Source organism: Gymnoscopelus microlampas (genome assembly GCF_963454915.1).
Source record: "Gymnoscopelus microlampas genome assembly, chromosome: 9".
NCBI lineage: Eukaryota > Metazoa > Chordata > Actinopteri > Myctophiformes > Myctophidae > Gymnoscopelus > Gymnoscopelus microlampas.
The window spans coordinates 42,143,765-42,158,685 of NC_139946.1; the positions used below are offsets into that span (position 1 = coordinate 42,143,765).

At 41.0% G+C, this 14,921-nt stretch overlaps 2 protein-coding genes across 6 annotated transcripts in view; both read right to left on the reverse strand.

Annotated features, from left to right (window-relative positions):
• The window catches only part of LOC311051848 (UV excision repair protein RAD23 homolog A-like), a 110,689-nt gene that overhangs the window by 52,226 nt on the left and 43,542 nt on the right, over window positions 1-14,921 (reverse strand). The gene's annotated exons all lie outside the window — the stretch shown is intronic.
• Window positions 1-14,921, reverse strand: part of eps15l1a (epidermal growth factor receptor pathway substrate 15-like 1a) — a 58,205-nt gene that overhangs the window by 14,399 nt on the left and 28,885 nt on the right. For 3 of the 4 annotated variants that reach the window (XM_084066506.1, XM_084066505.1, XM_084066504.1), the window contains 4 exons: window positions 13,992-14,156; window positions 7,620-7,725; window positions 4,734-4,870; window positions 2,757-2,826 (listed from right to left, as the gene is read on the reverse strand). In XM_084066506.1, the coding sequence (XP_083922632.1) occupies window positions 2,757-2,826; window positions 4,734-4,870; window positions 7,620-7,725; window positions 13,992-14,156 (478 nt within the window). The remainder of the gene's footprint in view (window positions 1-2,756; window positions 2,827-4,733; window positions 4,871-7,619; window positions 7,726-13,991; window positions 14,157-14,921) is intronic. The other variant, XM_084066507.1, reaches the window with a different exon arrangement.

Below are 14,921 nucleotides of genomic sequence, written 5' to 3' on the forward strand. Positions count from 1 at the left end.
TATGGAGATGAGCGGTTTCTGCCCCACAGCAACGATATATATACTGTATATATATATATATGTATATATTCGGCATGTAACGATTCAATAAACTCACGATGCGATTTGAATCATGATACTAGGTTCACGATTTTTTAAACACAAAATTAATTTCCAGACAAATGACCAAAAAAACTTTTCCAATACTGTGTTTTCTCTTATCCTCTTTTCAATACAGTAGCAAATGACTGAAAACTCTTTTTTTTTAAAAATCAATTCTCTTACAAAGATCCTGTATTTTCTTCTTTTTTTCCTGCTGTTAGCGTCGCGATACATTTTGTATTAAATCGACTTAAATTGTCCCCAGTTTGAATCGATTTTAATCGATTTACGATAAATCGTTACATGCCGTGTGTGTGTGTGTGTGTGTGTGTGTGTGTGTGTGTGTTGGGGGGAGGGGGGTGACCTTTAAGAGAAAATAATGACACAGAGTAAACGGATATGACACCTTTCCTCTCTGGCCATGGGTTTAATAGGCAAACCAACATGGGAACCTAACCCAGTGGAAACAGTGAGTGGTGGTAGTGAGAGGCTAGTGTTCCTGCAATCACAGTGCGGCATTCCAGCGCCGCACGGCCCCTACAGAACCTGTGTGTATGTGTTTGTATGGACTAGATTAATATCCTGGGGAAAATGAAAGGGCTTTTCTTGCACTGGAGTGGAGCACAGGCGACTGATTGAGACTTTGTTGGTTGGGGGTTTTTTTACGAGCAGCTCGGCTGCTATAGACTGATGCCAGGCATCTGGGTTTCCTCTATGTTCATTCTGCAGTGGTGGGCTACAGCAATTTGAGAATACATAAATCCATAGGCAGTGGTGGAAAGAGTACTTTTTACTTAACCCATTGAGACCTGAAGCCGATTCTACATGTCTCCTAAATCTCAGTGTTCTGAAAAACGTTTCTATATCAGTGGTGCTCAAACTTTTTCATGTCAAGGACCCCCAAAATGATATGTATTTGGCCGCGGACCCCCATCAAAATATTTTGTTCCAGGGACCCCCCAGAAGCAAAGATTTGAGTTAAAAATGTTCGCTTTAAAAATATATATATTCAAAGATTTGCACACATTTTCACGATTTTTCAAAAATAGCCCAAAGTGTAAAATAATGCTTTTTAGCTCAAATCTAAAAATGACACAGTTCCAGGTCTCAATGGGTTAAGTAAAAGTATGCTGCTTTTGATGTGAATGACACTGACTTGCTGAACAGGCACACTAGAAATCATCAGTGGTGGAAAAAGTACTCGCATTTTTTACTTAAGTAAATGTATCAATACTGCAATGTAGAAATACTCTGTTACAAGTTAAAATCCGGAATTCAAACTGTACTTGAGTAACAGTACAAAAGTATTGTCATGAAAATGTTTTTACTTAAAGTACCAAATGTAAAAGTACTCATTATGCAGAATGTCCCATTTCAAGTTTTCAAATGTATTAACATCTTTTGAAAATAGCAGATCTACAAGCTCACAATGCGTTGCATCGCGACGCATTGTGAGCTTGTAGATCGGCTATTTTCAAATGGCCGAAATGTATATACTGTAGGGCTGAAGTGGTAAGTAACTAGCAACTAAAGATTTCAAATAATTGTAGTGGAGTAAAAGTATATTTCCCTCTGAGATGTAGTGGAGTACAAGTAAAAGTATTGGAAATTGTAAATGTGCATACACACACCCACCCACACACACAGACAAATTCACACACACACACACACACACACACACACACAAATGCATGCGAGCACACACGCACGCACACACAGTCTGTGCTTGTGCTTTGTGGCACATTAGAGCAGAAAATGTAAACTGTGACCCATTAGGCAACACATTAGAGGAGTTAAAAACAGAAGGCTCAAACAGAAATTCACACTTCTAAAAAAAAGGACACCAACTCATCGCAGGCCTAACACCGGAAAAAACAAGGTGAGAGGAAGAAGAAAACGAGACAGAGATGTTGTATACCAGGGGTCTTCAACAGGGGGTCCGGGACCCCTCGGGGGTCCTCAGAGAAACTGCAGGGGGGCCGCCACATCTTTGTGTCAAAGGAACTTTATTTTTCTATTTTTAGCGGCGCTAGCCGCTCTATACCTTTAGGTATAGAGCGGGTCCTGCTCTATACCTGACTTTGTCCGTGTTCACCGTCAACGCTCTGATTGGTCAGACCCGTCAACGCTCTGATTGGTCAGACCCGTCAACGCTCTGATTGGTCAGACCCGTCAACGCTCTGATTGGTCAGACCCGTCAACAAAGTGATTGGTCAAGCTTCACGTGACACATGGCTATAAACACATTATAAACACATATCGATGACAAAATGTATCAAAGGCGCCGCTACCTTCACACAGGGTGTGATTTTTTTCTTACTTTTAACTACTTGAACACTCGTGTCCCTAATCTGGGGGAACATTAGCCGAAAATAGCTGATCTACAAGGCCACAACGACGCATTGTGAGATGGTAGATCAGCTATTTTTGACAAAGAGGTCTGGTGTACAGGGTAAAAAATTAGCAGACCAAGTACCGAGCCAAAGGTCAAGTTTACAAAGTATTGAGGGTTTAAGTGGTTAAATGTCTGAAAACACACATTTAACATGCATCCAATATGTAGTGGGGGTCCCTGCTTCATCTCTCTCTCAGCTAAGGGGTCCTTGGCCTGAAAAACGTTGAAGACCCCTGTTGTATACTGTATGTAGAGAAGGGATAAACAGAAAACTTTATACCTCCTGGCCCTTTGGGTTTTGGACTGGTTGAAGAGAATGGGTCACTGCCTGGAAAGTGGCCGGGCGGCGGCTGTGGGAAGCATCGACACATCTATTAGTAAGAGTTTATTGCAAATAATCACACATAATATTAACATTTTTGATATTATTACTATAAAGCAATCTGAATGTAACCCATTAAAACTGGGAACGCAGCTGTGTAACCACTTAAACCATCATTTTATACTTCGGCTATTCAAAAATATCAGATATACAAGCTCATAAAGCATAGAGTGCCGCACTATGAGCTTGTAAAAAAGCTATTTTAGAAAAATCGATGAATACATATATTTTCAAAGCAAACATTTTTAACTCAAATCTTTGCTGCTGGGGGTCGCTGGAACAAAATATTTTGAGATGGGGGTCCACGGCCAAAAATACATATAATTTTGGAGGTCCTTGACATGAAAAAGTTTGAGAACCACTGATAGAACAACATACGCTTTTCAGAAAACTGTTGTAGAATCGGAACCTCAGGCCTTAATGGGTTAAAGAAACATACTGGTTGTCTGGCATGCTTAACGTACTGACAACAACTCACGTTATGCTTGACATTATATACTGTGGTTTGTTTAGTCGTCGTAGAAATACATTTCATTTCAGTACATATGAAAATTAAACTGCAGAGATTTGAAACTTGCTTGAAATAGATAATCCAACACTACAGTTAATTTCATCATTGTTTGTCAAAGTTACGCTATTGTTGTGTTAGAAAGCAGATTAATTTGTCCAGCTAAAACAGCTCCTGGATAAGATTGATTTACAAATGAAATTCAAATGTCTGTGACTTACTAACTGCACAGTTGTGTTAAGCTAACATTGACTCAATTACTCAGGTACATATGTTAACAGTTTAATGACAAAATGCTAACAAATATACGCTACCTCTAAAGATTAAACAATTAACGGAAAAATGGTCTACGCTTATGTGCGAAGCTGTGATTAGATAATGAAATGTTTAGATCAGTATGGACCTTTAACAATATACTATATTGAGGCTTGTGTCCATAATATGCTGTACATGCTCTTTAAAGATGCACTGCAGTGACATTTTCGGTCATTTTATTTTGAAGGTTCAGTCTGAAACGTCGGCTCAACCGATCTAAACCAATCAGAAGGTCCCATTCCTTCAGGCTATGGGACGTTGGATCTCAATCACTTCAGCCGTGCGCAACACGGCTAGTGTTTGTTTACAAGTGAGAGAGAGACGGCCAGTGAAGCACGTTTGCTACTACCTGGCTTATTTCTAACCTATAATGTTTTCAGATACATATTTTAGTGTGCAGATGAAGTTTAAAATGAGTAATACACTCATCTTCAATGAGGTTAAAAACGGAGTAGCTCTGTAATTAACATCAGCTGTGTTTGAAGAACGTGCAGCTATGGGAATCAAACAGGTGCATGTAATCAAGATTCATTTATATTCATGAAGGCTGCGTTATGTCATCACGCAGCACGTTTTCGTTTACAGGAAGTAATTAAGATTGGCTTTTTAGGGACTTTAGATATAAAAATACACAAAAATGTTTTTTTTTCTTTTTTTTTTGGCATCTATTGTTAGGTATGCCCATATGATGACCACGGATATGCTCTAAAAGTGTGAAAAACATATTTTTCATTTCACTACACCTTTAAACAGAAGCACTTCACTTTCGCTTCACTTTCACACATGGAAGCTACTAGTGTGAAACCACAACACTGCTCAGTGTTGCATGGTTCAAGGGTGACTGAACATGCAAGGAGTTCAGTGCCCATCAATGGTACTTTGTATCAATTGTTTCTCATTTATTGTCTCATTCAGTTTTCATTCTTAGATAGTTTTTGCACTCTTTTGGGAATCAAACCTGCAACTTTCTGGTCACAAACGCACTTCTCTAACTTCTAGACTACCCCTGTCCAATTATTCAAAATTCTTGTCTGAGATCCACATAAACAGACCTTAGTGGGTAACGTAGCACTTTTACTGAAGGGGTCTGCCGTGGAGAATGGATCTGGCTTTGTGGTTTTCTTGAAGAAATCTTCAGACGAGGCCTTGAAGGGATCCGTTTCTTTAAATGGATCTCCCCCGAAAGGATCTGGACGGAAAGACAGGAGACGACAGCTGGTGTTTAGATATTACTTGCTACCAAGTCGCGAAGCACTGCTACTTTTCTCATTTTATAATGGAACTGTTTATGGCAGGGGTTTCTCAGTCTCATTGACCCCAACACAGATAGTAGCATTTATGTAATTTGCAAGGTCTGGTACAAAATCTTCCAGCTTAAGTGTTATTTATCATGAACCCACAACAGTCCTGAGTGGCTCAACAAATCTCCAGGTTGCAAACATTGACAAACATGCAAACCTCTGCAAGTTATGTGGCGACTAACAAGAAACAGGCAGTTGCAGTCATAGTGACATTAGGCATTTGATTAATATTGTTCTATGGCCAGCTGGGTCAGGTAATTATGGTAAGAGGCAGAGTAAAGTCTATAAACCCAGACATAGGTGAGAGGTCAGGGAGCAAATATCAGTCACTTTGACCTCACATGTTCAATAATATTGTTGCCGTTATGAATAGCTACCCTGGTCTTCCTGGAATGCAAGACGGGTGAGGTGAGTTTGTGCTATTGGGACCTCCAAAAGGTAACAGAAAAAGGAGTGTTTCATGTATCAGAACCACTTGAAACTAACTTACTAATTTGAGTTGAACAACTGTTAATAGTATGTATTATACTGTCAGTACTTCACCGTGAACACAATTTTTATCTGTGTAATGATTGATTAAAATCATGTTTCCCACGCTGATTAGAGAAGTGAAACTCCTCAATATCACTGAAGAGGGAAGTGTGAGGGGAAACCATAGTTATACACAGTTCAGTGGGTTCACTGTACATGTAGGGGCACACCAACAACACAGGGCTGCTATACTCAAACATAAATACACAAATACATATATAATGCATATCGTCACTTCCTGGCAGAAACCTTGTATCGCCATATTTCATCTTTTCACGTTTGTTTTGATAGATTAATGCTATTGGTCCCCCTTTAAGTCCATCTGTGAGTTTTTATTAATAATTAACAAATGAACAGTATTAACAAGAGCTCATGACAAAGAGGGTTTAGGACCCATCCGTGGTGAAAGTTTTTCTTTCCGTCGTGAAAATTTGTCTTTCGCTGTGACGCCATGCTGTGGAAAACACGCCCATAGGCTAAAAAAATAGCGAGACACATGATGAAATTAACTTCAAACTTCGCAGACGCGCTGTGATTGGCTAGCGAGACGCATGATGAAATTAATAATAATGTAAAAAATGTAAGCACGTCACTTCGCAGGACGTGCTGTGATTGGCTACCGAGATGAATAGCACCGCTCACTTCATACTGGGTGTGATTTTTTTAAATGTTGATGAATTGAATACATAGGACCCCAATGGAAACAAGACCGCAAGGACTTTTTTTTATGTCATCCTTTTAGACCAAGTGTTTGACTGTACTCGTGCTGTTTTGCATTTTTGTCTAATAATATATTCAAATATAATATTCAATCAATCAATATTAAACATCCATACATACTAGTGCATGTACAGCTGGGTATGGCTGCTGCTCTGTTTGCAGAGCAGAAATCACTGGCGGGCGGTGGAGATGAAAACCGCTCAAAGTGTTATAAGCTCACCACCACAACCATCACTTCCAGTTTATCCACCTCAAACGTTGTTAGTGTAAGGCCCACACGCGTAATTAACCCATTAAGACCCGGAAAGTATCTTTCACTTTAGATTTTAACCACTTGAGCCATTATCTTATACTTTGGCTATTCAAAAATAGCAGATCTACAAGCTCATACTGTAGCTGTGAGCTTGTATATCTGCTATTTTTTGGAAATTTGTGCAAATCTTTGAATGTATGTTTTTTCAGTCGAAAATTTGTACTCAAATATTTGCTTCTGGGGATTCTACAAATGTCTTTTGAAAAGGCCTTTAAAAAAAAAAAAGCCTATGTTGCTGTATCAGTGGTTCTCAAACTTTTTCATGTCAAGGACCCCCAAAATTATATGTATCTGGCCGCGGACCCCCATCTCAAAATATATTGCTCCAGGGACGCCCAGAAGGAAAGATTTGAGTTAAAAATGTATATATATATATATTCAAAGATTTGCACAAATTGTCAAGATAAAAAAAAAAAATAGCAGATCTACAAGCTCGCCACTCGGTGTAGGCACTCGCGGCACTCTGTATTTTTTGAATAGCCAAATAAATCTTAAAATGACACAGATGCTTTCCCGGTCTTAATGGCTTAAAGATGCCTCCCAACCAAACAATGGACGGTTTTCCCTCCTTCTCTCAGGGAGGTGCTACAGAAGCCACCGGACCAGAACCGGTTCAGGTTCAGAAACAGTTTTCCCCCCCCAAAATAAATACCTGTGGAGGCCGGTGGCTGCTTTGCAAAGGGATCATTTTGGAAAGGGTCTCCTACAGGAATCAAGGGGGGGGGGGGGGGCAGCAGGAAGAAAAGGAGGAAGAAGGGAAGAGGAGGGGATATAAGGAGACAGTCAGAGACTAGTGCAAGTTGAGGATATAACAATACAAGCTTAGAGAAAGTCCAGATGGGAGGTGGACAGAAAATACTAATTTGAAAGCATCTGAGAGTGAACAAACAAGAGAGCACTAAGTAAACACAACATCAGTCAAGCTGGAGAGGAGAGGAGAGGAGAGGAGAGGATGACTGAGATGTGGAAAAGGGTTTGGCGTTTGCGAGGAAAAGAATAGGAGACGGGAGAGGGGAGAGAGAGAGGGTTGGGGTGGTGGGGGGGACATAGAAGAGGAAGAGATGGATCAGAACCTTTGAAGGGATCTGTTTTGAAGGGGTCCTCGGAGTGGAATGGGTCAGTATGCATCTCCTGAGGCTGGCTATTGAACACAGATGGCTTCACTTTGAAGGGATCCTCCTGGAGAGAGAGAGAGAGACAGAGGGAGAGAGAGAGAGAGAGCGAGAGAATGACAAAATAAATATAAATGGACTTCGTCTCAGGGCAAAAAGTCAAAGTTACTTCCACATGGTATCCTTGTTATATTTTGGACAAGATAAGATGTGTGGACTCAAACACACCTGTGCACACACACACACACACACACACACACACACACACACACACACACACACACACACACACACACACACACACACATGCACGCCCACGGATGTACTTTATGTCTAAGTACATCAGGCCTGCATAATCAAATAGACTCCATTTGTCTAAACAACCATCCACTCAGGCACAAGTGGGTTCAGACTTAAAGAGACACTTCCACAAGAATGTCTACAAGAAGTATGTGCCATTATTAAGCCAAAACATCACCAACGTTGCCAGGTGTGCACGTGCGCGTGTACGCAGGCACACACCTGCCCTCTTCTCCCTTACCAAACAGGCAGGGGATTTTCCTTCTATTGCTACTATATCTTTCCTGTAAGTGCTCTGTTCTACTCCAGTACTGTCAGCTGGAAAGCTTTGGAAAGGAAACTCATGTCTGCCTAGTCACATTCCGTGTGTGTGTGTGTGTGTGTGTGTGTGTGTGTGTGTGTGTGTGTGTGTGTGTGTGTGTGTGTGTGTGTGTGTGTGTGTGTGTGTGTGTGTGTGTGTGTGTGTGTGTGTGTGTGTGTGTGCGTGCGTGCGTGCGTGCGTGCGTGCGTGCGTGCGTGCGTGCGTGCGTGCGTGCGTGCGTGCGTGCGTGCGTGCGTGCGTGCGCGTGCGTGCGTGTGTGTGTGTGATTCCTCCACATGCCAACCTGAATCTGAAATAGGCTACATCCTAAAGCTCAAATTTGTTATGGTTCATATAAACCTCAACTGTTTCAATCCGGCCCCTGTTTGCTCTGGACGCGGGAACGCATTAACACATACATACACACACACGCACGTACATTCACCAGGGCTATCAAAATTGGCCAAAATATAAAGTTTGAGTATTCGTTTTAAATAAGAACATATTGAATTTCCAATATATACTGTATACATATTTTTCTTTTCTTTTAATATCAATTGTATGCGGTAACACTTTATTGAAAGGCCGCAGCCGTCTCTTTCTTTCCCTCTCTCTGCTTCTCTATGCGCCGGCCGCGGTCGGCATGGAGATCAAATCAATGATTCACAGTTAATGATTCTTTAGTCTCATTTAAACGTGCTTAGATAATGTAATGGTGTAGAACTGTAGATACAAGCTGTAACTGCCTTCCAAATTGTATGCAACCCGGGCTGGCGGAGACCTTGGAGCGCACTTTTCTAGTTGTGTTTTTGGTGCATTTGTGTGTGTGTGTGTGTGTGTGTGTGTGTGTGTGTGTGTGTGTGTGTGTGTGTGTGTGTGTGTGTGTGTGTGTGTGTGTGTGTGTGTGTGTGTGTGTGTGTGTGTGTGTGCACACGTGTATATGCCTTCCTTGCTTGGAGCTCCTGAAAGTGGGGTTCCAGGTGTTGCAGGTCATTCCTATGCAAAACCCGCCACAAAGGGGACATTATCACCTCAACTGGGATTTAGTTTGCATGTGCACACTGCACACACACATGTGTGTGCATGCAGTTCTACACACCTTTCCCTCTCTCTGTCTCTCCTTCTACGGAGACATGGGCTATTAACCCATAAAGACTGGGAACACAGATTCTGTGCCATTTTAAGATTTCTTTGGCTATTGAAAAATAGCAGATCTACAAGTTCATAGCGTGGCACCGAGTGCCACTGTCAGAAACTGCAAGGTTCATTTCCCCTCCGCTCCACAAGGAGACACCACAATGGGATTCAGACTGGTACCTGTGGTGGTGACCTCACTTCCTCCCACTATAAAAGCACGACTGGATTCCCATTTCCCCCCTTGTCCTTTGTTTCCAAACACATGCAGCCGGCCTATGTGTTTGCCGTGTGCTGCTGATGTACCACTGATGTTTGCCATGCGTCTGTTAAACCCGGTATAATGTAAGTTCCAGTGTTTTACTTCTAGTGATGTGGATTATATGATTATATTTAATAATGGATGAACTTGAGTTATATGGATATTTAGATGTTTAATATTATGAAGTAAATACTTGGCCTATTATTATTTTGATGATATACCTTAATGTATAATATAATTTAAAGGCCATATTTATGTTTGATATTTTATCTGGCATGATTTTATAATTTGTTTCTTTGTGTCTTTGTTTAGAACCATGGCATCATCATAAAACCCAATGTCAACCCTATTCATCATTATCCGGCTAAATAAACTGGATATTTGATTGCAACCTTTGTTTCCTGGTGGTTTGTGGCTCCAGTATGAACTTTAAATCCTAATAGCCGCGCTATGAACTTGTAGATCTGCTATTTTTTGAAAAATCGTGAAAATGTGTGCAAATCTTTGAATATATATACCGGTATATATATTTTTTTTAAGCGAACATTTGTAACTCAAATTTTCCGTTGCTTCTGGGAGGTCCCTGGAACAAAATATTTTGAGATCATTTCATTAGGATTTTTACAGATTGGCCTAAGGGCTAGCAGGAAAAAATAGGTTTGTACATGTTTCTGAAGGGGAGGGGGGCTCTCTAAAGCGCTGCAGTTAATTCATCCACCCAAAAACTAAACTCAACATTTATTCACCATCCACAATGTGTACAGACATTTGTCTCCAGGAATTTGATTCCAGGGAATACTTTTACACACGCAAGACCATAGCATCATGGATGTATTTGTTAAAAAAGGTGAAATACTAAAGAAAGATTAAGCACTTTGCCAGGTGTCTGAAGGATTAAGCCGAGGCAGTGACATTATTATGAAAATAATAGGAGCAGAAGTAAACCATAGGATTACAGCACTGCAGAGGGGCAGTCTGCAGGGTATACAGTAATAGTAGAGTGTGTGTGAGAGAGAGAGGGAAATAATAGCTATAGGGGTCTCTGAGATGTATAGAATGACAGAAATGATAACAGAGGATTTGGCATGCCACGTTATGTGCACTGCTGGTAAGCTCTTGTTATGCTGAAAATAAGGCAGTTCAATGAGGAGGATGGGAGGTGGGAGAGGAGAGGGGGAGAGGAAAGGAGGGGATTGAGAAGAGATAGAAATAGGTATGGATGTACCAATAGAAGTTCTGATTACTGCACCCGTATCAGGCTAATAAAGGACAATTGTAAAATCTTTGCAAAATTTAGCAAAGATAAAATTTAAAACACTAGAAAGGACACTCAGTGGAGCGCAAATTCCCACCAGGAGTTTGAGTTCTCAAATTCTGCACGAACCCAACCCATACTCAACCCGAGCCTCAGGTTCTGTGAACAAAATACTTCATAATTTCAACTGCCCCTAGCGTCCGAATGGTAAGGCCGACGGAAATAGCTGTGGATGTGTTGGATGCAGCTCAAAGTGAACTTAACTCAGGCATCTAGTTTGTCGCCGTCCGACCTTCTTAGCCTGTGTTACTAAAATCTGAACTCAAAGATCGAAACTCTGCAAAAGTGGACGTTATCAAGATGTTTTGAAACTCTACGAACCCGAAAGGAGGGTATCTGTTGGGGCGAACACAATATCTCTGCCTGCCTGCGATGACTATAATCCTAAATGAGCTGGCCATTATGTTGAAAGGACATGTTTAAACACTTAATGCCTGAGGTTCCGATTCTACTTAATGTCTTCTAAATCCTAACTGTTTTTTGAAAAAACGTATGTTTCTATGTCAGTGGTTCTCAAACTTTTTCACGTCAAGGACAGCAACATTAGATGTATTTGGTCGGACCCCCCTCTCAAAATATTTTGTTCCAGGGACCCCCCAGAAGCAAAGATTTGAGTTACAAATGTTCGCTTTAAAAATATATATATTCAAAGATTTGCGCGATTTTTCAAAAATAGCAGATCTACAAGCTCATAGCGTGGCCGCACTATGAGCTTGTATATCTGCTAATTTAGAAGAGCCAAAGTGTAAAATAATGCATTTTAGCTCAAACACAGATGCGTTCCAGGTCTTAATGGGTTAATAAAATTCTTCCGTTGGCCCATTGGATTGTACCGGACAGCTCCCCAAAGCGGTGGACAATATTTTTTAGCATAACCGATCAAACAAGCGGGAAAATAGGACCCAGGTAAAACCAAACAAAAAGCATCAGGCTTATCCTTTAAGAGAGGGAAAGCTCAAAGTGCTCCGGGGCAAGTGAGTGCAGCTGTGAGCTGAGCCAACATACACAGGTTAACTTAATACCCACAAGCTTTGCCGTTGAATTCTCTGGGGACTTATGAAGAGCTAAGGTTGACAGCGAGGCAGATTTTGCATGACGATAGGAGGGTTTAAGAATCTCTGCGATCACACAACCGTTAACCCATTAAAACCGGGAACGCATCTGTGTAACCATGCACTTAAACCATTAATTTATACTTTGGCTATCCAAAAATAGCAGATATACAAGCTCTTATGAGCTTGTATATCTGCTATTTCTGAAAGAAATCGTGAAAATGTGTGCAAATCTTAGAATTAGGGGTGTGCCGATATATCTTCCCGCGATATATCGCAATACGTTTTCGTGGCGATATGTATTGTTTTGAAAAAAAATATATAGTTTTGGGGAAAAACAAAATATCATTATTTTTTTTGCAATAATAATGCAAAAACAGAAGTATTTGTATGCATTTGCTTTTTTTCCCCCCCATATATTTTCATAATAAAAAAGTGCCATATATCGTATCGTATCGATGTCGTGAGCCCAGTATCGTATTGTATCATGAAATTAGTGTATCAGCACACCCCTACTTAGAATGTATACTACTTTGAGTATATACTACATTACATTACAATACATTTTTAACTCAAATCTTTGCTTCTGGGGGTCCATGGAACAAAATATTTTCAACTAAAATGACACAGTACAGTATGCGTTCCCGTATTGAATGGGTTAAGGGCAAGAAGTCTAAAAAGCCCCACTAGGAGCCACTAGGGCTGTACTCCTCTGTACACCCAACTGACAATTCTGGCCATAGGGTGGCGCTAGAGGAAAAGCCATGGGGGTCAGCACAATCAAGTGGGTTTTACCGTTTATCCCTCAACATGCCTGCTAGATTATCAAATATCTTGCGTGAAAAGCTGACATTTTGTTAAAAGGAAAGGTCATGCTCAAGTGTCATGGTAATCCACCCATTAGATTTAAAGAGATCTTGTGTGTAATGGGATCTTGTGTGAAATTAGAAATGTTGGCCTAATGGTGGCACTAAATCAAAGGTCATGGGGGTCATACCAATCAGTAGAGGGCCCATGCTTTGGGGATCGAATAAAGTTATTTGCAGCTATTCTGAAGTCCTCAGTTGTGAAAAGACACTATTTTGAAAGAACTAAAATATCTATCAAAATTGTTTCTCATTGACCTCTTGAGTTTTTAGCGGCGCTAGCCGCTCTATACCTTTAGGTATAGAGCGGATCCTGCTCTATACCTGACTTTGTCCGTGTTCACCGTCAACGTTCTGATTGGTCAGACCCGTCAACAAAGTTATTGGTCAAGCTTCACGTGACACATGGCTATAAACACATTATCGATGACATAATGTATCAAAGGCGGCGCTACCTTCACACAGGGTGTGATTTTTACATTGTATTTCAGAAAAAAACACCCTCATGATGAGCCACCTAACATTCTAACTCTTTAACCCATTAAGACCGGGAACGCATCTGTGTAATTTTTTTATTTCTTTGGCTAGCTTGTAGATCTGCTATTTTTGAAAAATCGTGGGAAAATATTTTTTATATTTTTTTTCAAAAAACTGTTAGGATTTAGAAAACATTTTTTTTAATTGGCCTCAGGTCTTAATGGGTTAACTGCCAGAGTAATAGTGTAATAGTGGTGCACCACTGCCAGCCAAAACGAGCAATTTTTACCAAACTATGAAAAATCATGGAATATTTTCCGTGATCACTATCCTCACAGCGATCGTCTCATTACACGCACGGGGGTCTCGGGAGTCTCAGAAAAAATATATATCCGGTCGCGGTAATCCGTTGAATGTGGCTTGTTTTTGCCATAAAGCAACAGGAACGGAGGAGATAAAGCCATTTTCCCACAGGAAATAAACAGGAAGTCGTTTTTGTATTAAAAAAAAATTACGGGTCTGTCATCATCTGGCAGTGAAAGCATCATTCATTGGGTAGAGAACAGCGCCAACACGTGTGTGTGCGTGTGTGTGTGTGTGTGTGTGTGTGTGTGTGTGGTCCTCACCATGGGAGGGAATCCTCCATTCTCTCTGTCACTGAAGCCCTCGCTCATGTCTGCCAGGTTAGTCATGCTTCCTCCGTGGGTTCCATTCAGAGTGCTGTTGTACTGCTCGATGCTTTTAGACACTTCCTGCTGGCTGTCCTGGATCTGAGACAGCTTACTGCGAGCCTGCAAGGAACACACACACAGTGGTGGAAAAAGTATTATTTAAAAAAATGTATATCAATACTGGAATGTAGAAATACTTTGTTACAAGTAAAAGTCCGGAATAAAAAAAATACTTGAGTAAAAGTACAACAGTATTGGTATCAAAATGAACTTAAAGCACCAAAAGTAGAAAGTACTAGTGTTTAACACCGGGATTCCCGGGATGCGGGAATCCCGGGAATTCGTTTTTTTTTACCATCCCGGGAATTCACTTCGGTTCCCGGGCTTCCCGTTTTTTTTTTCTTGTTAGAAATGAATACTAATTAGTAGAAAGGCCTATCTACAGCGTGGAGGAATTACTATTATAATTAGGCAAGTTACTTGCCGCGTTGCCGACCAGGGCAGGGTCCCATCGTCCCGTTGTGAACCAATATGGGACGCACTGAATGTAACGGTAATTAACAAAATAAAACACAAGTGGCCGTGATGCCCCATGCCTGCCCTGCGCAGTGCGCACGCACCGTTTCCTCTGCTGTCAATATGGTAGACACCAGTTGACTAGTTCAGATTCGACATCATCAAGTGAAACGCTGCATAAACAGTGGGTAGGTTTGATCGAGCCTGGCTATATTCCAGCTTAAAATGCGCGCAAGCCAAGCAATGCTTTTGATAGAGAGAGAGGACAGACCGGAGAGCTGGAGAGAGAGAGAGCAAGAGAGAGCGCGTGCGAGAGAGAGAGAGAGAGAGAGAGAGAGAGAGAGGTGGGAGGGAGAGAGAGAGAGAGAG